Source organism: Glycine max, chromosome 15 (genome assembly GCF_000004515.6).
Source record: "Glycine max cultivar Williams 82 chromosome 15, Glycine_max_v4.0, whole genome shotgun sequence".
In the NCBI taxonomy this organism is placed as follows: domain Eukaryota; kingdom Viridiplantae; phylum Streptophyta; class Magnoliopsida; order Fabales; family Fabaceae; genus Glycine; species Glycine max.
The window spans coordinates 8,680,309-8,703,695 of record NC_038251.2 but is presented as its reverse complement, the minus strand read 5'-3'; the positions used below and the strand labels follow the sequence as shown (position 1 = coordinate 8,703,695).

The 23,387-nt window shown below is 31.3% G+C and overlaps 3 protein-coding genes across 4 annotated transcripts; 2 read left to right on the top strand and 1 right to left on the bottom strand.

Annotated features, from left to right (window-relative positions):
• Positions 1-111: 111 nt before the first annotated feature.
• On the top strand, positions 112-7,255 carry LOC100802836 (malonyl-CoA decarboxylase, mitochondrial). Of its 2 annotated transcripts, XM_006597534.4 has the most exons (16): positions 128-395; positions 582-676; positions 805-895; positions 1,242-1,368; positions 1,493-1,673; positions 2,031-2,175; positions 2,259-2,349; positions 3,006-3,064; positions 3,141-3,218; positions 3,581-3,664; positions 4,219-4,400; positions 5,732-5,860; positions 6,023-6,095; positions 6,197-6,282; positions 6,607-6,695; positions 6,723-7,255. In XM_006597534.4, the coding sequence occupies exons 1-16, from the start codon at positions 306-308 to the stop codon at positions 6,734-6,736; spliced, it is 1,614 nt and encodes a 537-aa protein (XP_006597597.1). In that variant the 5' UTR covers positions 128-305; the 3' UTR covers positions 6,737-7,255. The 2 variants fall into 2 exon arrangements, with proteins under 2 accessions (XP_006597596.1, XP_006597597.1); XM_006597533.4 differs by having other exon boundaries at positions 112-395; positions 6,607-7,255.
• Positions 7,256-7,484: 229 nt separating this feature from the next.
• Positions 7,485-10,285, bottom strand: LOC100803175 (uncharacterized). The gene is given in 6 exon segments (NM_001255363.2): positions 7,485-7,689; positions 7,805-7,867; positions 7,952-7,968; positions 8,379-8,496; positions 9,706-9,800; positions 10,089-10,285. Coding segments are annotated over 6 exon segments (519 nt in total). The 5' UTR covers positions 10,240-10,285; the 3' UTR covers positions 7,485-7,614.
• Positions 10,286-14,232: 3,947 nt separating this feature from the next.
• Positions 14,233-22,356, top strand: LOC100802308 (chitin elicitor receptor kinase 1). Its single transcript, XM_006597532.4, has 12 exons — positions 14,233-15,296; positions 18,385-18,418; positions 18,555-18,559; positions 18,651-18,830; positions 19,306-19,499; positions 19,857-19,946; positions 20,342-20,435; positions 20,526-20,677; positions 20,754-20,845; positions 21,278-21,416; positions 21,510-21,608; positions 21,976-22,356. The coding sequence occupies exons 1-12, from the start codon at positions 14,657-14,659 to the stop codon at positions 22,138-22,140; spliced, it is 1,884 nt and encodes a 627-aa protein (XP_006597595.1). The 5' UTR covers positions 14,233-14,656; the 3' UTR covers positions 22,141-22,356.
• Positions 22,357-23,387: the final 1,031 nt, after the last annotated feature.

Below are 23,387 nucleotides of genomic sequence, written 5' to 3'. Positions count from 1 at the left end.
AGAGTCCAATAGAGCCCAAAACTTGAATTGGGCCAGAACCTGTAACTGCATTCAAACCACATGAGACGTTGACCCAAAATATACAAATAAACAAATATTTATGTGGCTTGCAAGCAACGTTCGCTCGCTCGGACCTCGGAATAAGAACATGGAAACATAAATAGTGGAGGTTGTTGCCAAACAACGATGTAACGCACGATCCAAAAGCAGAAAGCAAAGTTGTTTGACTGATACCAGTTTATTGATTTTGATATCCGAACACACATTCTTTCAGCAAATAAGTACGGAAATATATATGTAAAAAAATGAACAAAAAAGCTTTGTCCATTTTGATGCGCGCCAGAATGAAGCCCAACGATCGTACAAGCCTTTCTCTCTCTCCTATTCCTCTAACAGTGAGTAATCTCCCAATTCTCTCCAGACCTTTGAATTTCGCCTCATTTTTTGGTGCAGTTTTGATTCGAACATTTTGTTTTTGATTTATTTTTTCTAGCAAATCGATTCCATTTTGTGCGTGAATTCGCTTTTAATTTGATCCTTGTTGGCTTATTGTTCCTTCGTTTGTGATGAGTGCGCAACAGAACGCGACGAGTCAAATGCAGCAGCAGAATTCCCGCCAAAACGGATCGCCAGGTGATGGAAATTCAGCGCCAAATGACTCCGGCAACTCCGAGAGGTTCCTAATTTTTAATTATTTATTTATTTTTTGTTTCGCATACTTGGAATTGGATTTTGCATGCTTAATTTTTCTTTATGCTCAGTTTTTTCTTCTTTTATTTGTGTGTTGTTTTGACTTATTCATAGAGAGTTTAAGCGTGTCCGCGCTTCAATGCACTCTGCCATATCAATGAGCAAAACAGAAGTTCTAGATGACGTGCTTAATAACTTCTCGGAGGTAATCTAGTTTTAGATTTAGATTCTGTTTGGATAAATTTCTCCATACGTATTAATAGGAGAAGTAAACAAGAAGGTTAAATGAATGAGCTTCTCCCCTAAGTTAAAAATCAACTCGTGTACTTAACTTTTATATAATTTCTTTCATCAAACTTCTCCATAAACAGTGCATAAGTTGATATTAGCTTATAGAGAAGCTCACTTCATCTTTCCTTCTTATTTTTTTATTCTATTAGTGTTTAGGGAAAAGTTTATCCAAATACAACCTTAATGGCAATGAAACTTTCTTTTTCCGATTTTGCTGTTATCACTGCTAATTTCATTTCCATAAGCTGGTAATAATGTAGGGTTATTTAAACCTTTCTCATGAAAACCGTCGCAAGTTGCTCCTTGTCCTTGCTAGAGAATATGATCTCAATAGGTCACAAGTGCGTGAACTGATAAAGCAGTACCTTGGACTTGAACATCCTGCTGGTGAGTTATTACAAGGCGTATGTGTGTGTATGGGTGCATCATGCATGCATGCATGTGTGTGTGTGTAACTCTTTGCATTGTTGATTTCAAAACTGTGGTGTGAAAAAAATGACTGGGTTGGCAGACAAAGCTCAAGTTAGTGGCTCTGAAGACGAAGGTTTGTTTTCTTCTTTCTATCGCATTGAGAGGAATTTGAGACATGCCCTCCAGCCGGTTTATGAAGTTCTCTTTGAGCGTCTCAACACTCATCCTGGAGGGTTGAGGACCTTATCCATTCTTCGAGAAGATATCCTATCTATTCTTGCGTAAGTTTATGGCAGATTCTTTAAGAATTTATATTGAACAATTTTTCTATGTCTATTTCCTTATGTTACAATGACAGAAGGAGCAAATAAAAGAAATCTTAGTTCCTTGTTTCCTCTTTAAATTTTAGTGAATTCTATGTTAGATAACTCAGATACTGATTGTCTTCAATGGTCTGCACAAGGATTTTTGCTATGAGGACTTTAACATAAAATAAATTTATGAAAGTATGAATTTTAGATACCTACAGTTCATAACATTATTGGGGAAAAGAATGAAAGAAAGATAAGACAAGAATAAGGGTTCAACCTGCTTTCCTGAAATTTTGAGTATGATAATTCAATCATTCCATTACACAGAGAGGAGAATATTGCATCGCTGAGAGCATTGGATTCTTATTTAATGGAAAAATTTATTACATGGCTTAGTCCTGCTGCCTTAGAGCTTCACCAGATTACATGGGATGATCCTGCTTCTTTGCTGGAGAAAATTGTTGCTTATGAAGTACTTTTCTCCTTTTTCTTGAATTGTCATTCAATGTAGCTCTGGTCTTCCACTGTATGCATAATCTTTGATATCTTGTGTAGGCTGTGCACCCTATTAGCAACCTTCTAGATCTTAAGAGAAGACTGGGAATTGGCCGTCGTTGTTTTGGATATTTACATCCCGCTATTCCTGGTTAGCAGTTCTTCTAACACTTGGTTACTGAAAGATAATTCTCTACTTTTCACAGTTTTATAATTTATATTGGTGCTTTAATCAACATCCTAGTGGTCATTGTTTCCACCTTTAGTCAATATTATGAGTCTGTATCAGGTCAGAAAGTTAGTAACAACAATTTGCTTTCTAGTTGATTGTATTACATAGGTAGTGCAATGGAATTTCATTATTCTCATACCAAGTAGCTTGAAAAATTAAATTTTGCGTTACTACTTTCTATAGTCTACGCTTTGGACACAAATTGATTGATTTGATCCTATGTGACCCAATGTATTTCAGTGGTTTAATATATTGTAGTTATATACCTGTTCTCAAGTATGTTATTTGAAAATGCATTTTGTGATTAATTTGTCATTGGGAATTAAAGGAGTTAATGTATCATTGGAAAGTTAGAATCATAGGAAATAGTTTAATTCTTTATTATTATTATTATTATTATTCTTGTAAATGCAAAATGTTTTTATTCTTATAAATTCTTATAAGTATCAAGGGTGCTGACTTCTGAGTGCTTTAACTCAATCAATGCACATAATTTCTGTCTAGTTTCTAAAAGATTATTAAAGTTTCAAGTGTATTAGACTATGTTATGTGATCTTGTTTTATGTTTTCCTCAGGTGAACCCCTAATTTTCATTGAAGTTGCACTACTGAAGGATATTGCTCAGACTATACAGGTTAATTTTGTTTGAACTCAACTGAAACAAACCCTTTTTCAGTAACTTCTTTTAATCAATATTTCTTTTTTCACAGGAAGTTTTGTGGGATAATCCTCCTATACCTGAAAGTGAGGCAACATGTGCCTTGTTCTACTCCATATCATCAACTCAGGTATTTCTGTGTATAAAAAAAGTAATGAAAAGTTGCAGCTAGTGGAGATTTGACTATATTATCAAAAAATTGTTAATTCTATAATTATATCATGGTGAAGTTCAGCATGATCATTTTTAGTGAAAAGTGAGCTGTTTATTGTTGGGCTTTTTCGCTGAGTGGATTTTATTGCTATTATTTGCTTAATTTTCCTCATTTCTTCTCTGTTCGGTTTTTATGTTAGCCCCTTAGATCTGTTTGCTTTTCTGTTTATATACTATGGTCAGCTTCTCCCCCTCCTGACTCCCTGAAGAATAATAATGACGGAGGTAGTTTATTTTTATTTATTTATTCATTTATTTTTGATTGGGCATAATTTGCAGCCTGGCTTAGCGGGGATCAACTTGGGAAAATTTCTCATCAAACGGGTTGTAACACAGGTGAAAAGAGAGATGCCACATATTTCTGTAAGTATTTTATCAATTACTATGTGGAGATTCATGGAATTTGTGAATGCACAACATTTAATTAACATAATTCTATCTTAAGTTTTTCTTTTTAACCTCTGTTTCATACTTTTTACTTCTGTGGTTTTGATATGAATGGTATTGTCCACAACAAAATGTGTTGCCTTCCCTTTACACTTCACGTTTGATGGGGAGATTTTCCAAGTATATTAGTACAACCTTATGGTTTCATTCTTTAAATTGCCATGTTTTAAACTTTTCCCCTCCTCTCAAAGATGCAGATTTCTGGAATCATTATTCTCCAAAGATTGTTATAGAACTATAGGCACATGGAAAATTTGCCAAACAGACTATTCTCTCAAATTGATATATTTTCCTTCCTCATTCTAGAACAATCTAAAAGTAATATGCTTTATCACAGTTATTATTGGACACTGACGGTATGAAAATTTCTTGATAAATGTCATATTTCCTAGGATACTGCTATATCTTATGTATTAAATTTTACTTGTGTCCACTCACATCTCACATTGGTGATCAATTTTTGGCTGTAGACCTTTGCAACCCTCAGTCCCATCCCGGGATTCATTTCATGGCTTTTATCCAAGTTAGCATCTCAAAGACTGCTTGCTGAGGGAGATAATTTGTCACAACCACAAGCAGAGGGATCCAGTTCCACTTTCTATGAGAATATACTTAAACCCGAGGAGGAAGAAGCACTTATGAGTTTACCTAAGTAAAATACTTACTGTTATCTTCTTTATATTTTATGTTATAGTATTCTTGGAAATTTTTTGGCAACACCACCAGTTACTTTTATATCGCAATTTCATATCATCATCAAGTGAACTATCCTAATAGCTGCATTACATTTTTTTTTCTCCTTTAATTGTGTGCCCAATTGGTTCCCTATGTATTGAAATATTTTTTAGAAATTTTATGCATTATGCATAGTTGTTAAGTTTAGAAATGCATGATTCAAGACTCAGATTGCATGATTAAATATGGTATGCTTCGACAAGTTCACAATTTGCATCATGCTATGAATCACAATTCACAAATGACTTTGAATCATGTGATGCATACGTGAACTGGTACGATTCCATTATGATTGATATGAAGTGCAACATTCATTGATTCAGTTTTTTTCCTCTTTTTTGCTTTTCTTTTCCATTTTTATCAAAGAAATTGAAAACTTATATTAACTTAAATTGTTAATTGAAAAGAAACTGAAGGAGTCCAACTAAATGTACCCTATGCACTGTCACTCACTCTAAACACTGCTGTTTCATTGCTTTGTTTTTTTTTTTTTTTAAGAAATGATGCTTTACACAATCATCACTCACACCATATACTTCTTATTTGGCTATATCGTTGCTCTGTTTTTTGTTCTTCTGAAACAGAAGCTTCATACAGTCATTTTATATGGCTTCAAAGGCAAGAAGGATGTTACTTGAGATAATTGTATTATTTTTGACAAATAAATTATATGTAAAATGTAATTATCTCCAATTTCTACAACGTGAGTTAGTGCACTTATGATGAACTAGCATTTAGTAACTCACAAGAATTATGACCTATGTGTTCACTTGGTTATTTATGTATTGTAGTTTTTTTTTTAATTTACTAGTTTCTATATAAGTTGATGGCAAGGCTCAATTATGATTTTGTTTTGTGAGACTTATGTTTTTTTTTTTTTTTTTTTTACAATTCCTAGTTGAAAATTATTACATTGAACACTATATATTCTTTATATGATATTTTTTCACCTATTTTTTGTAGTGTCTTTCAATTTTATGTTTCGGTGTGATTTATGACTAAAAAATTAGCTTAATGATCCACAATTTGATTTATGATTTGTAACCTTGATTCTAAGGATTTTATATGATGAAAATATGCCCAATTCCAACTCAATCAATAGTCACCAAACGTTATCCTTTTTATGATCCTTGGTTGTCATGATAAAGAATAATGTGGTGACAAATAATGTGAATAGTAATTTCTATTTGCTTCCCTAGTTTGTCTATGAGGATACTATCAGGTGACTAATATCAATACGAGATGCAGGGATATCGCTGCAGGAGAAAATGGAATGGATGTGATGTTCAACTTGCTTACTTCTACATCCTATAAGTGGATCCATTCACCAGAACTTCTGTCAGCATTAAAATCCCCTTTGATGCGTTTATGTGCCAGGTATTGCAATATTTGAAACAAATTATGTGAATAAAAAAAAAAAAGAGCCATGTTAGAAATGACTCTGAAGGATTGTATTGAGCTAGGCAGCTTGCTATGTGTATAATTTATAAGTCATGGTAAAGTAATCAGAAAACTTTTGGGATTCTTTTGGTATCACAGGTACCTTCTGCAAGAGAAGAAAAGAGGAAAGGCTTTGGACTCTGTAGCAAATTTTCACTTGCAAAATGGAGCGGTATGTCTTGCAACCATAATTTACAGCCGATAAACTTCATTGTTATTGGTAATGGTATTTTCATTCTGAAGCCAATAATTTTGCTTCTCAATATGGAACAGATGGTTGAAAGAATAAACTGGATGGCAGATCGTTCAGATAAAGGTCTTTCTCAAAGTGGAGGGATCATGGTGAACTACGTGTATAGGTAATCTGTAATTGTCCTCTGAATGTTGTTCTGTTCATACCAAAGTATATTCACAGTTATATTTATGGTGTCAATTTACTCTGTGCCCTTTTGGTCGTTCAGACAAATCTTATTTGCTTAGATGAAGAGTTCCTCTTACCATTTTGGTTCTGGTAGTGAAGTTAGGAAGTCTTACCAATGAAAGGAGCAATAGCTGTACTTGTCATTTCATGCTTTTGTGGTTTACTTGTTATTAATATCTGTATGAATGGACCAGATCAATTTTAAATTTCTCTTCAGTTGATCAAATTTGAAGTATATGCTGCTGATGACACCTAATTACAGGTTGGATCACATAGAAGAATACGCCCAATCATACTTCAACAATGGTGAAATTCATACCTCAAGTGATCTCCATCGCTGGGTTGATGCAACAGATACTGCTTAGTGTCAATTCAAATCTGATAGAAGATAAACCTCAACGTGTTTTCAAAAATATCATATGTGCATGTGGTTTGGAAACAAAGCTCCTTGGCAGCGGACAACCTTGTTACTACTAAGCCCTGCCTTTCTTTGTCTCGACCTCTTTGCTATCACTTGCAGCCATAGAGTGATAAGTGATTGTGAAGTCTGCTTGGTTGGATCGTAATGGAAGGTTTAGTCATAACAATAGGAGTACAGGACAAATGCATCCAAGTCTAAAACAGAGGAAGCATATATCTTTAATTGTTGATGATTTCTGTCCATAGAACAGAAAGCAACTGATTGTGTCACTATCCAAGAATGCCCTATAAATAGGAGGTGCATAGGAGGAAGGTTATAATCAATAGTCCATGCTTGGTAAACCTTAAGCTGTACAATGTAATGTAATATTTGTACTTACAAGACTGACAACAAACACTATCTTATTCTTAGTGAAGAAGGTGCTACTGCTTCTGAAACTGTAAATTATCAAATAGGAAATTGTTCCTTGAACATTGAGGATTGAAGGTAATGCTTGTTGCTTGTTTCATCGTTGGACAATGTTTTCACTTTCAGGTGTAAAGGAAAATTGATTACGCACAAATTGGTCAAAGCTGTCTTCAAAGCCTTGAAACAGCACCACTATAATTCTGGTGCTCCAAGTATCCCAAAAATATCATGGAGGGCATAACAATATATTCTGTTCATCATCAATTTGTAACAAGAACTTGTCCCAACCATTTTATGATCTAACTGTTTTTTTTTTAATCATAACCATGTTAATACTGGAGTATAAAATTGGTCGAAAACCATGTAGACAAGTTCTTTCCTGTACATATAAGTAAGTACATTGCCCTAGCTCCTGTTCGATCAGAGGGAATGAAGGACTATTCACTTCTCGGTTTCAACATGACTGGTTTCTAAGACATATTCCGTCATGAGCCTCGTGTTAGATTCAGTGACCATCTACAAGACAATACGGGCAGAATTATAAACATTTGTTGAATTATGTAGGAAATTGAATAAATTTCAGTAGGATCAACATCCTGAATATATACAAGAAAACGTAATAATTACAAACCTTAAAAGCTAGACGCTTCATGTTGTCCCATTCAAAATCATTTTTGCAGTATGCTGATCGAACCTATAATAATACATGGTCATGTACTTAATCTGAACTAGTTTAACAGGTGATGGAAAATCAAATAATAAAAAATAATCTACTTACCTCCATTATGCGTAGGGCTATTGATGTACATGCCAGATCCCCACATCATCAGTTCGCGAGATTTCGTTCATTCAATGATCACACACAAAAAAGTTGTAAGTGAGATATTAATAATTAATAGGTTTAAAATATTTTTTTCATCTTTATAATTTAACTTTTTTTTATTCTTGTAATTTTTGTTTTCTTTTAATCTTTATAAATATATTTGTTTTTTTTTCTTTAAAGTGATTTAAATAATATTTATTATTATTTAAAGTATTAACACTTTAGTATCAAAAAATAAAATAAACACAATTGATAAAGATTAAAACGATTTTTTTTACAAAAAAAAAAAATAAAAAATACTAAATTACTTGAAAAAAAATATTTAAACTTAATTAATAATTAGATACCGATTGGGTGTTGGGTAGTTGATAATAGTCGTTACCCAAATTCTTATGTCTTGATGATTCTCTGAACATGCTGGCACAGAACTTGTCACCATCATTCAACGAGTGTCTACTCAAGAATTCCATCAGCTCCTCATATGCTTCATGATTGTAGCTCTGCTCAAGGAAATAATTATTTGACAGATGATGTTGTTAGAGAGAAAACAAAAGCATTCACTAATTAAAAAGGATATTAAATTAGAAAAAAAATTGTTTTATACCGTTAACATAAGTTACTTGAACAACCGTGTATCAAATAAAATCCAATGACATTATTATTATTGTTAAGCCTTGAATCACATTGACAATGTTGGAGGTTTAAATCTCTCTAAATATCACCAATGTTAGAAGAGTGAGAAAAATGAAAAAGGGGGGAGATTTTGGTCCTCATTTTACTCGTTCCAAGCTTTTTAGTTAGAAAAGGAAAATTCATAAAATTCCTTTCCTCGACCAAATACTATGTTAAGATGACTTTTTTTTAAAAAAAATAATAATTTATAACTCTATGAATTGAAATTGGTGATTGCATGATGATGGGTAAGTTCGTGATGACTGAGAAATGAGATCTTAAACAAATCCCTTTATTTTCAGGAAACTTGTTAGTTCACTAATAAGAGTGTATTTTGAATTAGATTCATAATGAGAAATAATTAATTACTTTTTTTTAATAATAAAGCCAAAACAATAAATAATTGTTTATGCTTTTTTTTATGTTACCACTTGATTATGAAAAGTAGAATTTATTCCTGGTGTTATCTAAACACATTATAAAAAGTGTAGATATATATCTTAGGATCTCAAGCAAAGACATCCATTTTTTTATGGTACCTCACGGTTTGAGTGATTTAATGAATAACATATGAGGTGACATGTTTATATACATATTGTCATTAATTAGTAAACGGTAATATAATTTACTTTCAAGATTTTTAAAATTTATAAAGATTAAAATCAACGAAATTTTTTTAGAGACTGAACAAAAATTTGCTATATTTGTAAAGATTAAAAATATATATATTAAACCTTGTTTCTGTTTATCAAAAGAAAAAAAAAGGACTATGAATTATTAGTAAAAATCACAACCAAATTCACACAATAATAATAAGGAAGGTTCAAAGGGTGAGCGGCGTGAATAGTGTAAAATTGTACGAAAATTTCAGTTAAAAATAAAGAAGAAGAATAATGATCAGTGAATTGTTGTTCAAAAAGATCTTGGGAGTTCTCTATTTTGAACGAATGGCCGTAATTTGAATGAATACAAGCGAGCACATGATTATAAAAACAAATGGCAAGAAAGGCCATTAGAGTGGAAAAAGAAAAAGGAACCTCAAGTTGAGCAGCAACAATCTTCACTGCAACGAAGGTGAAGAAATTGTGGAGGTTTTGAGCAGCCTTTGCTTCTGGTGATGCTTCTCCAAATCCTACATCCCAGTATAACACAACACAGTACATATATATTACGTTACGTAATTGCTAAGTTGTATACACTATACATGCAATGAAATACATAGTGGGGAAGAGGAAGAACCACAAAGTATTAATTAAGTAACCAAACCAATTCGGAATATAAAATTGATTGAGAGGTTAAAAAGGAAGTAAAGACAAAAAAAGGATAACCAAACCAATTCGAGTTTGATTCCCTCTTAATAAAAACTAACAAAATTAACAATTAATATTTTCTGATATAAAAAACTAACTGAACCAATTACCAGGTACAAACATCTTGCTGCAGTGTAAGCGTGTTGGTTGTGATGAGCTCCTTCGCTTGCAAGGCCAAAAAGGATAAGCTTTGTTGCTGCTAAGTGTTGAAGGGTAGACATAAGGAAGCTGAGAAAGTGGAAGAGTTGCACAGGATTCCATAGCTTAACACTAACAGTATTTGTGTTGTAAATTGAAGAAAGGCCTTAGTTTTTGTGAGGACAAAAAACGTGTGAATACAATAGTCTCTCCAAAGCCAAAAATATCTACACGCTTCAATCCACGTAAAGAAAATATCTTTGAGCTTACGTGGAATGTTAAGAACTTTTACGTCAAAGATGGAACTCACCATTTTGAATTCGAGGAATGATACATAAATATTTATTTATTTTAAATATTTCATCAATATTTTTTATCTTATCAAGCATAAATTTTATGATATTTATATTTTTTTTTCTCTAGTATCTTATACTATAATAGATTTTTATGAAACAATTTTCTCCTTCTTCTTCAGTTCATCCAAAATGGCACGTCTCGACAAACACATATATACGTACGTGTTTCGCTCTCTATTTTTGTTCAACATTTTTTTCACATCCTTAAAAGCCCAGCATTCAGAATACAAGAGAATCAATTGTTATTTTCCTATCTAACAAAGTTCTATTTAATTTTTTCAAAATATCCTCCCTTCTCTTTCTTTGTCAAAAAACCACGTTTAAAAATATTATTCTTCCAAATGCCATCTCAAAATATCTCACTGTACTCCAAAAAACATACATCTGAAATTATTTTTCTAATAATCATTCTTGCTTTATTTAAATTTCTTATAATTGATTGAATATGATTATAATTAATCTAAACAAAATTTCAATCCAAAATTTATGAAGATAGATAAAGAAAATAACACTTTTGATGACAACTTCTCGATCTTTATTTTTCTAAATCATTTTATCCTTAAAAAACACACTTAATAATCTTTCATGATTAAATAAAAAATAAAACAAGTCATGTGAAAAAAGGAAAAATATAAAATTTTGAACAAATTTTAATTTATGTGTTAATTTTATCCCGTCAACTAAAACTAAAATCAATTAACATTATAACTTATAACCATCCAATAATTACTGTCGAATCTTTCATCTATATAGTTGCAAAGACGGAAAGAAATGATTACATGGTGTGGGAACAGAAGCTGTACGAGATTGTCAGAATAAGAGGGAGAAAACTTCTTCAGTCGGCTCTGGACAATGTTGCTGTGAGCCAAATGGCGGTGGTGAACCCAGGTGGTTCTGGAAACTACACAACTTTCGATGATGCAGTGGCTGCGGCTCTAAATAACACCGATACCTGGGGTGTAAATGGATATTTCTTGATTCACGTGGTGATTGGAGTGTATGAAGAGTATGTTTCTATTCCCCAAAACAAGCAGTACCTGATGATGATAGGAGATGGAATTAACCAAACCATAATCAGCTTGATGGTTGAAAGTTGAATTCTCATTCCGAAGGAATTATTTTTTCTTTTTATCCATTATTTTTACTGTTTAATTTGTCATTTTACATATTAAAGAAAGGTCATGTATGTAAACTGATTTTATAATGCTTGCCTATATTGTGCATGTAAGAAATGGTTATGATGCGAGTTATATGTGAGAATTATTTGGTAAGTTAATTTTTCTTTATGCTAGCTTCTTCATTTATCTTTCATTTTGGTTATTTGCATTTTTTCCCCTTCATTAAGGGGTATGCTTGGTTGTTTTAGTAATAAATATTTTATTTACATTTTCATTTTTGCTACTATTTTTCTTCTGGTAAGTTGATGTTGTTTGATTCAAGATGCATCTTTTATTTTATTTGCGATTTCACTTGCGCGGAGTAAGTTTTTAACCTAAATATCTACTATTTAAGGTCGTGAAGTTCATACTTAACTTGGATTATTACTATTAAAACCATTTTGGGTAATATGATATCTTTTGTATTGCTTTTCTTTTCTATTTTTCTTTAACTAAGTACGCACTATTTTTCTTTTTTCTTCTTTAACAATTACTTACCTGCACACATTTATTTAAAAAATACCTATTATTTGTTACAAACCTTTAACCTTTCCACAATTACTGACCTGCACACATTTATTTAAAATAGGTAACAAATAATATCTAAGATTGAAATCAAATTTTTTTTAAAAGACAGCTTTGAAACTTGATTTAAAAGTTGCTTTTAAAAAGATTTTAAAATTATATATTTTGTTTTTCTAAAATATAGTTTTGTTTATATTGTTTCTTTATTTTCTTATTCTTAGACATGCCTATATTAACTATTAATTAATACACATAATTTGATAGTTTTAATTTTTTTTAATTTTCTTCTCATATCTCTTAAAATTTCTCTGTTATTCTTTTCTTTATTGTTTTTTTTCTTTCTTTTTCCTCACTCTTATGTTTGTCATTTTTTATCACCACTTGATCATTTCCTGTTTATTAGTCTCAGGATAATACATCAATATCTCGAGATTATTAGAACAATTGAGGATTGTGAAGTGAAATTCATCTTTTCTGTAGCATATTATTAGCAATTTGTCGGACTTCACATCTTGTTTTGACTTATAGGATCTATGTATTTAAAAGTTATTGATTCATAACTATTCAATTTTTTTTATTTCTTTACTATTTTTTTTTTGGAATTTAGGATCGTTGTATGATTATGTTACTCTATTTCTATACACATCGTGACTAATTATATTTTGAAGAATCTCATATGAACGTAAAGTTAGAAGAATGAACGAGTTTACTGATTTGGAGAGTCCTAAAGTTTAGGATTTTATTTTTTTTGAATTATGCTGATATTTTTCATTTCTGTTACCGTTAGCCTTTGTTTATGCTAAGTGGGCTCCTAAAAGTTATCTAAACGGATAAAATTTATTTTTATTTAAATTTTAAGAATTAAAATTTCTAAGTTTTTGAATTTTAAAATTAATTAACGAAAGTCTTAATTAAATGTCCATTAATTTAAATTTTAAGAATTTACCAAAATTGTCAACTAAAACTGTACAATTTTTTTAATTTTTAAAAACTGTGAATTTGTTAACTATTTTTTTAACTTTAGCAATCTACCAATTTGTTAATTTTAAAAAAATATACCAATTTATTACTGCTTTTTAAAATTGTAAAATCCTACCAATTTGTTAATTTATAAACCAACATAAACTAAAGTATTGTTATTTTTTTAGGTTAAATTATAGTTTCTATAGTTTTGTTTCATGATTCTTATCTTAGTCCTTATAGTTTAAAAGTAGTTTTTTTAATCTTTATAATTTATATTTTAATTTTCTTTTAGTTCCGTAGTTTAAAAATGTTCTTTTTAGTCTCTATAATTTACATTTTAATCTTATTTCTCTCATGTGATTTGAAAACTATAGAGACTTAAAAAAAAAATATAAAATTATAAAGATTAAAAAGATTACTTTAAGACTAAAACAGAATTAAAATGTAAACTATAAAAATTTAAAAAATCACTTTCAAAATATACGGACTAAAAAGGTAAAAATAATAAAACTATAAAAATCAAATGAATAATTTAACCCTTTTTTTTGGTTAAATTAATCATTTTGTCCCTATAATTTTATATTTCTTACCTTTTTAGTTAACAACTTGATAATGCCTTTTTCCGCTAATTTTAGTAACAGGCATACATAACAAAGAAAATAAACTAACAAACCATCATCGTATATGAGAGAGATGTTCCGAAAGCTTCAAGGATATAATTTAAACGTGTGCCAAATTTAGAACTTTAGATCTTTATATTAGCCCTTCATTTTTTTATTCTCCGATCGAGACTTAATTTTCAAACAAATTTATTCAACAGAAATATAATTAAGTATTTGTACTACATCTATTAATTTTCAAACAAATACTTTCTGGTTTCTGCTGATCAATAAATACAATAAATCAAAAACGACGAATGAAGGTTGAATTTAGTAAAAGAAATTAGTCTTCTAAAGTATAGAGAGTCAGGATTCAAATCCACGTTGACAAAAATGTCCACAACTAATGTCTTACAATACACCAAACAAGTTTTCCCGTAAAAAAGATGAAAAAATACAATAAAAACAAATATTTCTTCAATATAAAATAAAAGCTTGTACAATTTTATTATAAAACAAAAAAGTGACGTAATTCCTTAACTTTTATTTCACATAATTATAACCTAAAAAAATCTACGATTCCCCCATTTGGAGTCGCTCTCCATCCCCTTTTCAGCCGAAGCTTAATTGGAAGTCACATTCTTCACGTAATCTCCAAATTTTAAATTGAGCCTCACAACCATCCCAATAAAAAACTTGGAAAAATAATAACACCATTAACAATAACTAGCTAGAAGGAATATTTAACAAGAGAAGACTCGTTCAACATAGTGTAGATGACAACTTAAACGTCAATAATATTGGTGCTACGTACATATAATAAAACAAATTCATGAGAAGTTGCACCTAAAATAAACCAAACTCCTAAACCTCTTAATGAGCTCTAATCAATAACAACCTCGCAGCAATAATTTTCCTCTATCCTCTTATACACAACAAAATGACCACACACCCAACTACAAAATCAAAACCACCCCATGTTTTCTTCCTTCTCTTAATTCAGTTATTGATTTCGATTACAAGAGTCAAAGGTAGTTGCGTTACTGGCTGCAACCTTGCTTTAGCTTCCTATTACTTAGGGAACGGCACAAACCTCACTTACATTAGCAACCTCTTCGGAAGGCCAACATCGGAGATTCTAAAATACAACCCAAGTGTTAAGAACCCAAACGTGATTCTTAGCCAAACACGGATCAACGTGCCCTTTTCGTGTGACTGCTTGAACGGTGCGTTTTTGGGGCACACTTTCTCGTACGCGATCCAACACGGAAACACGTACAAGATAGTTGCCGAGGTTGATTTCTCGAACCTCACGACGGAGGATTGGGTTGGCAGGGTCAACAGTTACCCGCCGAATCAGATACCCGACAACGTGAACATCAACGTCACCGTTAACTGTTCCTGCGGAAACCGACACGTGTCCAAGGATTATGGGCTGTTCATGACGTACCCGCTTCGGGTCGGTGACAGCTTACAGCGGGTTGCGGCCGAAGCCGGCGTGCCGGCGGAGCTGCTGCTGAGGTACAACCCCACGGCGGATTTCGGTGCTGGGAATGGACTCGTGTTTGTGCCGGCTAAAGGTTAGTAACAGCTATATGCATTATTATGCAACTAATGAAATAGAGTGTATTAATTAACAACACTTTTTTTATATACACATTTTTTTAATCATAAGGTTTTTATGGAGATATCTTATAAGTTTAGGTACAGTTACGAGATCAATCTAAAGTTTAATTATACTTAAACTCTTATCCTTTTTAATAATATATTATACAATGATGGAATTATTTTTTTTTTCACAAGTTCATCTTATGCGGTCATCTCGGGTACATTTATTTATTGAGTTCAATGCACACTTCATTCTTGTTTAAAATTTAACAAAAAATTAAAAAATTAAGAGGAAACATTAAATATGAAGTAATACTCACAAAAATTTGTAATATTTAATAAATTTTAATCAATAATACAAAATGTGTATTTAAAAAATGTGCATGAGAATATATTTTTTAACATTTCTCATCAGTAAAACAATAAATGTTTTAATATGTTAATGATTGAAGTAGAGATGTAGTTAAAATAATGTATATAAATGAAAAATAAAACTCATCATATAAGTTAGTTTTTAGAGTTCATTTAAATTCAAAAATAAATTCTAAGATGATATTAAAGTTTATTCTAATAATTATTTTTAAATTTATCAGTCTACCAATTATTGAATCGTTACCTGATTCTATAAATATCAAGTAAGATATCATTTCATATTAGAGTCTAAGTATATTTTGTTATTTATGAAAATACTAATTTTAGTTTTATTTTCTTTATAATTTTAATTTTTGTTTGTATATATTAAAGAGTTAAAAATTCAATCAATATGAATTTATGATTATAAAATGTTAGAAAAATTAATTAAAAAATGACATTTTTTAATAACATGTCACATCTTAATTTGAATAAAAAAAGACACATAAAATAAATAATAACTGTAATTTATTTATAAAAATAGTATATAATAATATAGAAAAAAATATTATAAAACTATAATTTTTATTTAAATTTTTTTTATCCTTTTAGTTGAAGACCAGTGCACATTGCACCTCTGGATGACCCTAGGGCCAGCCCTGGTTGTCTTCTGGTTTGTTTACAATGCTCGTTTGTAAAATTTTATGCTAAAATTTGTAGGAAATCTGGTGGGATGATTTGTAAGGGTTGGGGGCACTCCTTGCACCCTTATCCTATTTAATGAAACTTCATTTTGCTGATAAAAAAAATGTTAGGTGTTAATTATTTTTCAATTATCTAAATTCTAAAACTTGCACATCATAATCGACGTAAATCAATTCAGGTGTGCATATGGTAAAACCGTAAAGGTCATTTTCAGTTAGTTACTGTGTGACTCTAATTTGACCCATGATTCGTTCTCTCATTATGCCCGTTAGCGAGAGAGGGCACCGTATGAACTCTTAAACAAATGTACAAATCATTCTAATCAGTAATCACATTTTGCTCATTAATCAAGAACAAGAACCCGGTCAAACACTCAACACTTGTTCATGGTTCCATCTCATACACTTGTTGAATAATGATTTTTTTATTTTTTTTATTTTCTTGAGGAGGAAAGGAATAGTGAAGTGTTTGCAAAGAAAAATAACAGGTTATAAGAATAGATTCGGTATATTCCATCTATATTTGGAAACATCATTCTTGACAGCTTTTAACCAGAGAAATAAAAAAATGCGGAAATTTTATTTTATTAAAGACGATTAGTCATCCGGCTATAAAACAAAATAATACAGATCACACTTTGTTCGTATATTATCACTTTCTTATGACTATTTTGTTGATCAATACATAACCAATAACCATTATTAGACAGATACGGTAAAACTCTGAGAATTATTTATTTTGAAGATAATTTACAGGTTAGCCTTGCAATAAAATTTGTCACTTTCTTATAATTATTTATTAGTTGGTTTTGTGACTGTGTATAATTCTAGTATTACCGTTTCTTTAGAACAATCCACGATCAATTGTCCGAGATAAAATTCTAAATTAGAAGAACGCCTATATCTTTTGTGGGCCAACTTCGTTATTAATTATGACCAATAACCTAAAGTTCGAGATCTTTTTTGATAACCTCTCTTATAGTCTTTTTGGGTCTTCCTCTGCCTCGAATTGTTTGTCTTCTCTCCATCTGGTCTACTCTCCTCTCCTCACTACAGAGTCTACCGGTCTTCTCTCTACATGCCCAAACCACCTAAGTCTATTTTCCACCATCTTCTCTACAATAGGCGCTACTCCAACCCTCTCTCTAATAGCTTCGTTTCTAATTTTATCATGTCGAGTCTTACCACACATCCACCGCAACATCCTCATCTCCGCTACACCTACTTTATTCTCAGGTTACATAAGTCATGTTTGGGATAATTTTTTATGACTTCAAAATAATATTATTTCTCTTAACTTGCAAGTTAAAAAGTTTTTCATAAATAACATTTAATGTAAAATAGTATATGTTATAAAATTTAAATAAGATTTACAAGAATCTGTATACTTATCATTTTATTTAGATATAAGTAACGAAAAAAAAATGAACGGTAAGTTAAGCTCCAAAAAACATCAAAGTAAGAGGATGCCATAATTTGTATCAAATTGGGTTATCCCCAAATAAGTGTAATAGAGTATCTAAACGGCCTGAAATGATAAAAGTAGGTAATCATTAAACAAAAAAACTAGAGAGATTAGTATTTGGATAAGGGAGCCATTCCCTCCTAGTGGTGCTGTTAGGAACAATGATGCTTGAAAAAAAAATATAAAAAAGAATGGGAGTAAATAGTAATATTTGACAAAAAAATTGTTGTGTTAGAATTATGTATTTCCATTTTCATTTACTATACACAAATGGTCCAAGCACAAAGACTCAACATGTAAGACTCCTGTGTAAAGAATAATAGTTCCCGTAGAAAAGTGATGTATCATATAATCTTTTTAGGAAATATTACAAATTACATGCGTGGCCACTGATCACTTGACATTACAAATTTGAGACAAATGCATTTGCAAGAAGAAGACACTAAATTAATGAATTCAGCCATTCTCATATTTGATTAGAGTTGCTATCTGTTACAATTTTTCTTTCTGATGTTTTATATTTTAAATCCTATTTTGCAGATGAAAATGGAAACTTTCCACCAATGCAGTTGAGGTAAGCTCAATTTTATATTAAGTTTACATCCTATGTTGGCCAATTTGATTTGAGCTTTGATATTTACTCTTTAAAATAATTTCTCTTGAACTGTCTAACTCCAGAACCTGTACCTGTTTCCTTCACCCTTTTGCAGATCAGGTGATGTGGACATTGTGCAAACTTCTGCTTCATAAATCATGGTGAGTTATATTGCTATGAGATGCTGACATTGTTGTATAAATTTAAATAGGAATATCTAGTGGAGCCATTGCTGGCATAGCTGTTGGAGGAGCTGTTGGGGTCTTAATTTTGGCACTTCTTCTATATGTTGGACTACGCAGAAGAAGGAAAGTGGCTGAGGTATCCCTTCTCCCAGTCCCAGGAGCATCTGAAGATCAGTGTAGTCCACTCCAACTCCATCATGGTATTGGTATGTCTTTCTGTTTTAATGCTATTTCTTTTATTTTTTTTTGAAGTGTGGATATAAATGATTCTAAAACATTCCTTTCATATGATTATCAAATATAAACTATCATGCATGATTAGCTGCAAACTGTTCTGCCAGGGATACATGGTTTAGTAGCAGCTCTCTTTGCCTTACCTTGTTTCCATATTTTGGTGTTTGAATGTTGAGTGGCATTCGGTTTGACTACTTATTGATACACTATCATCCAATCATTGATTACCATGTATAGTTAGATTGGTGACTTTGGTAATAATTTCTCTAAAATTGTATGTAGGGTGATTTCTAATTAGTTTATAATATCAAAATCTTTTATAAAGCCGGTTAATTAAAATTGAACTTACTTATTTACTACTTGTAATGTTAAGTCTAGATTTAATTCAGATTTTCTTTTTAAAAATAAGATGTGAAACTATGAGTCTCATCTGTTACATGGATTTAGGTTGTGGAAGCAGCTTGGACAAGGCATCTGAATCTTCTGTTGTAGCCTCTCCAAGGTTGACAGGGATTACAGTGGACAAGTCAGTGGAGTTCCCATATGAGGAGCTAGACAAGGCTACTGATGGCTTTAGTGCGGCTAATATAATTGGTCGAGGTGGCTTTGGATCTGTTTACTATGCTGAGCTCCGGAATGAGGTTTGTCATGATGTTTATACTCACTTTCAAAATGAGGATAAGAAATAAATGTGTAGTATCATTATCATCAAACACGAGTAATTTATTCCCAATTATTAGTGTACACTTTAGACATTATGCATATGCACACACCAACCTCGTCCCAAGTTAATTGATCTTATTTGAAGCCAAGAAGAAACTTGTGGAAACATTATGCGTATGCACACTACATAATATTTGCTTTAAGCTTAAAACATACTTATAGCTTGTATTGGATCCTATTTCATCAAAGTCTGATCACACAGGTCTAAAACTGATCTGTTGCAATAAATGGAAAGTTCAAGTTATTACCTCCACTTGACTTTTTGCTTTTTGCAGAAAGCTGCAATTAAAAAGATGGATATGCAAGCATCAAATGAATTCCTTGCAGAATTAAATGTTCTTACACACGTCCATCACTTGAACTTGGTATGACATTTTTCCTACGCTGATATTATTCAAATTTTGAAGCTTACAAAAAGAGCAGTTATACTATGCAGAAACATGTGGTAGGAAATTTGGTTAAATATAAAGGGTGGTCTAGTGTTCATTTGAATGCTGTTCTATTTCTTTTCCCCTTTTGGTAAACTTCAACTATTCAATATTGTAGATTCCATAGGACTTTGGTAATAGCCAGTAAAATTTTCATAAAGGGTGGTCTAGTGTTTATAAACTATTGTTAAGGATTCTCAACTAATCATCCTGTGCCTAGGATCCTATGCTAGTTATGTAACTAACAACTTACCTATTAAGTGCTTATTTTTCAATAGATTTCATTACTTATTTCCACAATACATGATTCCTTGCAAACATATTCTATGCAGGTGAGGTTAATAGGATATTGTGTTGAGGGCTCCTTATTTTTGGTTTATGAGTACATTGAGAACGGCAATTTAAGTCAACATTTGCGAGGCTCAGGTTCTTTTTACTAAATTTATTTACAGATACTTGATCTTAGAATGATGGCACCATTTTGATTTCAAGGCTCTAAATATAGTTGCTTTCTAGGGAGGGATCCGTTAACATGGGCAGCTCGAGTTCAAATTGCCCTTGATGCAGCAAGAGGATTGGAATACATCCATGAGCACACTGTTCCTGTCTACATCCATAGAGATATTAAATCAGCAAACATTTTGATAGACAAAAACTTTCGTGCAAAGGTTTGTAAATGCATTTCCATATTTTTCATCCATAAAAGTTGAATGCTGTCATGCTGAGTCCAACTTTTTGCCACAGGTTGCAGATTTTGGTCTCACAAAATTGACCGAATATGGTAGTTCTTCATTACATACGCGTCTTGTGGGTACATTTGGTTATATGCCTCCAGAGTAAGGAACTACTTATCCTTTCCTTTTCTACTAAGTTTCAAGCTTTGTATCAGTAGCATCTACAGTTATGTTCTGCTTCTTTCATTTCATATTTTTCATGTGCATCTGAATTTGAAAATATACTATAGGAAAGGAAACTTCAATTTGTAGAGCATTTTAACTTCACTAACTTTACATGCTATTATTGTTACTTATTTTCTAGGTTGATCTACATATTTTAAAGCACAAAAATTTTAACCATTACGAAACTTCTCTGTATTACTTTGGATCTCCAATTTTTGGACTGATTTCTAACATATTATGCATATAATAAATATATACTAAATGTATGATCGCGTTATCCTTTGGTTGTGTTAGTAAATGTTTAGTTTTATTCACTTGAGGTTCAAGAACAGCGAGACCATTTTGACCAAGTGAATCATTTTTGTGTAGATATGCACAATATGGTGATGTGTCCTCCAAAATAGATGTATATGCTTTTGGAGTTGTTCTTTATGAACTCATATCAGGCAAGGAAGCTATTGTCAGGACAAACGAACCTGAGAATGAATCAAAAGGACTAGTTGCCTTGGTTGTTTTTCTTGGCCCCTCTTAGCTCAACAATAGTTGTAAATCATCAATTATTAGTTCTTTACTCAAGTTTAGCTTGCCTTATGAAATGCAGTTTGAAGAAGTTCTTGGTCTGTCAGATCCAAAAGTAGATCTTCGTCAACTTATTGACCCTACACTTGGTGACAACTACCCTCTTGACTCGGTATTTAAGGTAACCAATTTAATTAAAATGCATTGACAGTACATTGATATTTTACATTATCATTTAATTATAGATTATTATATATGATAAAATAGTTGATTTTTGTAAATCTTTCTTTGAAAATGAGTGTAAATTTTTACAATGATAGTGTAAGCTAATCCCAAAATTTTGGTTTTTAATTGAGTGGAATGATGTCCTGTGATCCATGTAACTTATCTCACATAGTAAAATAAGACTTTGTTGTTGTTTTGTTGTTTGTTGTATAGTGTAAGCTAATTCCTTGTCTTATTAAATGCAAAGGTAAAGAGGACTAGTGAATCAAATGGGAAGTTGATAACTAATGGTTTTTGTACTTTTTATTTTTTTCCACTTGCAGGTGTCTCAGCTTGCCAAAGCATGTACACATGAGAACCCTCAACTTAGGCCAAGCATGAGATCAATTGTAGTTGCCTTAATGACACTTTCATCTGCAACTGAGGATTGGGATGTTGGCTCCTTCTATGAAAACCAAGCTTTGGTGCACCTAATGTCTGGAAGGTAGACCGTGGCCTGCTGATTCCTAGCAAGTTCCTTTGTGAGGACATATGGAATCCCGATTTCTGAACACCAGCATGCATGAATATTTCAACCGTGAATTTGTAAATAGAAATTATATATCTACCAATTTATTTTTTTTGAAAAAGAAATACGTTTTGCCAGTGTTTGATAAATTAAAATAGAGGTTGATTTAAATCAAAACTGTCCTTTTATTCTTTTATTTAGGTCCTACTGTCTCTCAAATTATAGAGACTAAAACATAATAAAAAGTATATGATTAAGATGTAAAATGGGTAAAATAATGTGCCTATGAAGATTAAAATGAGAAGATCTAAATATAAAGACTAAATTGTGTGCAGAAAAAGATAGATAAAAAATCATGTAAAATTTTTATGTGTATCATATTCGCATCTCATATCTTATTAATAGAGAGATAAATATAAGATCTTGGAGAGATTTCATAAATAATCATATTTTTTCTTTTTAAATCTTAACAATAGAAAATTATAAGACTAATCATCAAGAGTAAAGATTATCAGATTGAGTTATCTCTTCTAACAAAATATTTTCTATATGTACGGTTAGAGAATTCAATCCTTATTAACATGTTTATAGAAAATCCAGTTATGAATTCATAATAATTAAGAAAATTTCAAATCAGAAAACATAAAATAAGATATCAACCAATATTATATTAGAATTTAATCTGTTGAATGAGTTGTTTTCTTTTCATGCTCTCTTTATATGAGATAATTGCTTTTCTTATATACGACTACTATTGTTTTCTGCCATCAAATCTCTTATTTTTGCACCACCTTCTATTTAAATGTAGTCACATAAAACTCTCAAATTTCTTGACTCTCCATTGCTGTATGCTAGAACATTTACAGTGTCATTCCTTCTCATCACCGAATCTTTAATATCAACAATGAATATAAAATATTGAATTTCATTTTCAAGCTAAAACAATCTTAGGGATTTTGTTCATCATCATCAGGTTGGCTTTCTTTCTTTTCCTATCCTTTTCTTCATTTGTATGCATAATATGAAATTTTGGTTTCTGATACTGAGTAAATGTGAGTGTATTGGCAATTCCCTCTCTTTCCTGTCAGCACAAAAATAATAACTAGTAGTTAAAAAAAGAAATGAGAAAATAGGTATTTACAAAAATAATAAAGGAGAAGAGAATTTTATTAGACATTTTCGTCTTCTTCCTTGTTATTTCATGTCAATCGGTATTCAAGACATTTT

Excerpts from the sequence above, each read along its gene's own strand:
- LOC100802836 (XM_006597533.4), top strand. The coding sequence starts at position 306 with ATGAACAAAAAAGCTTTGTCCATTTTGATGCGCGCCAGAATGAAGCCC. Across the intron at positions 3,665-4,218 it reads GAGAGATGCCACATATTTCT|ACCTTTGCAACCCTCAGTCC; the intron begins GTAAGTATTTTA and ends TTTTGGCTGTAG. Across the intron at positions 6,283-6,606 it reads ATGGTGAACTACGTGTATAG|GTTGGATCACATAGAAGAAT; the intron begins GTAATCTGTAAT and ends ACCTAATTACAG.
- LOC100802308 (XM_006597532.4), top strand. The coding sequence starts at position 14,657 with ATGACCACACACCCAACTACAAAATCAAAACCACCCCATGTTTTCTTC. Across the intron at positions 20,436-20,525 it reads TCAACATTTGCGAGGCTCAG|GGAGGGATCCGTTAACATGG; the intron begins GTTCTTTTTACT and ends GTTGCTTTCTAG. Across the intron at positions 20,678-20,753 it reads ACAAAAACTTTCGTGCAAAG|GTTGCAGATTTTGGTCTCAC; the intron begins GTTTGTAAATGC and ends TTTTTGCCACAG.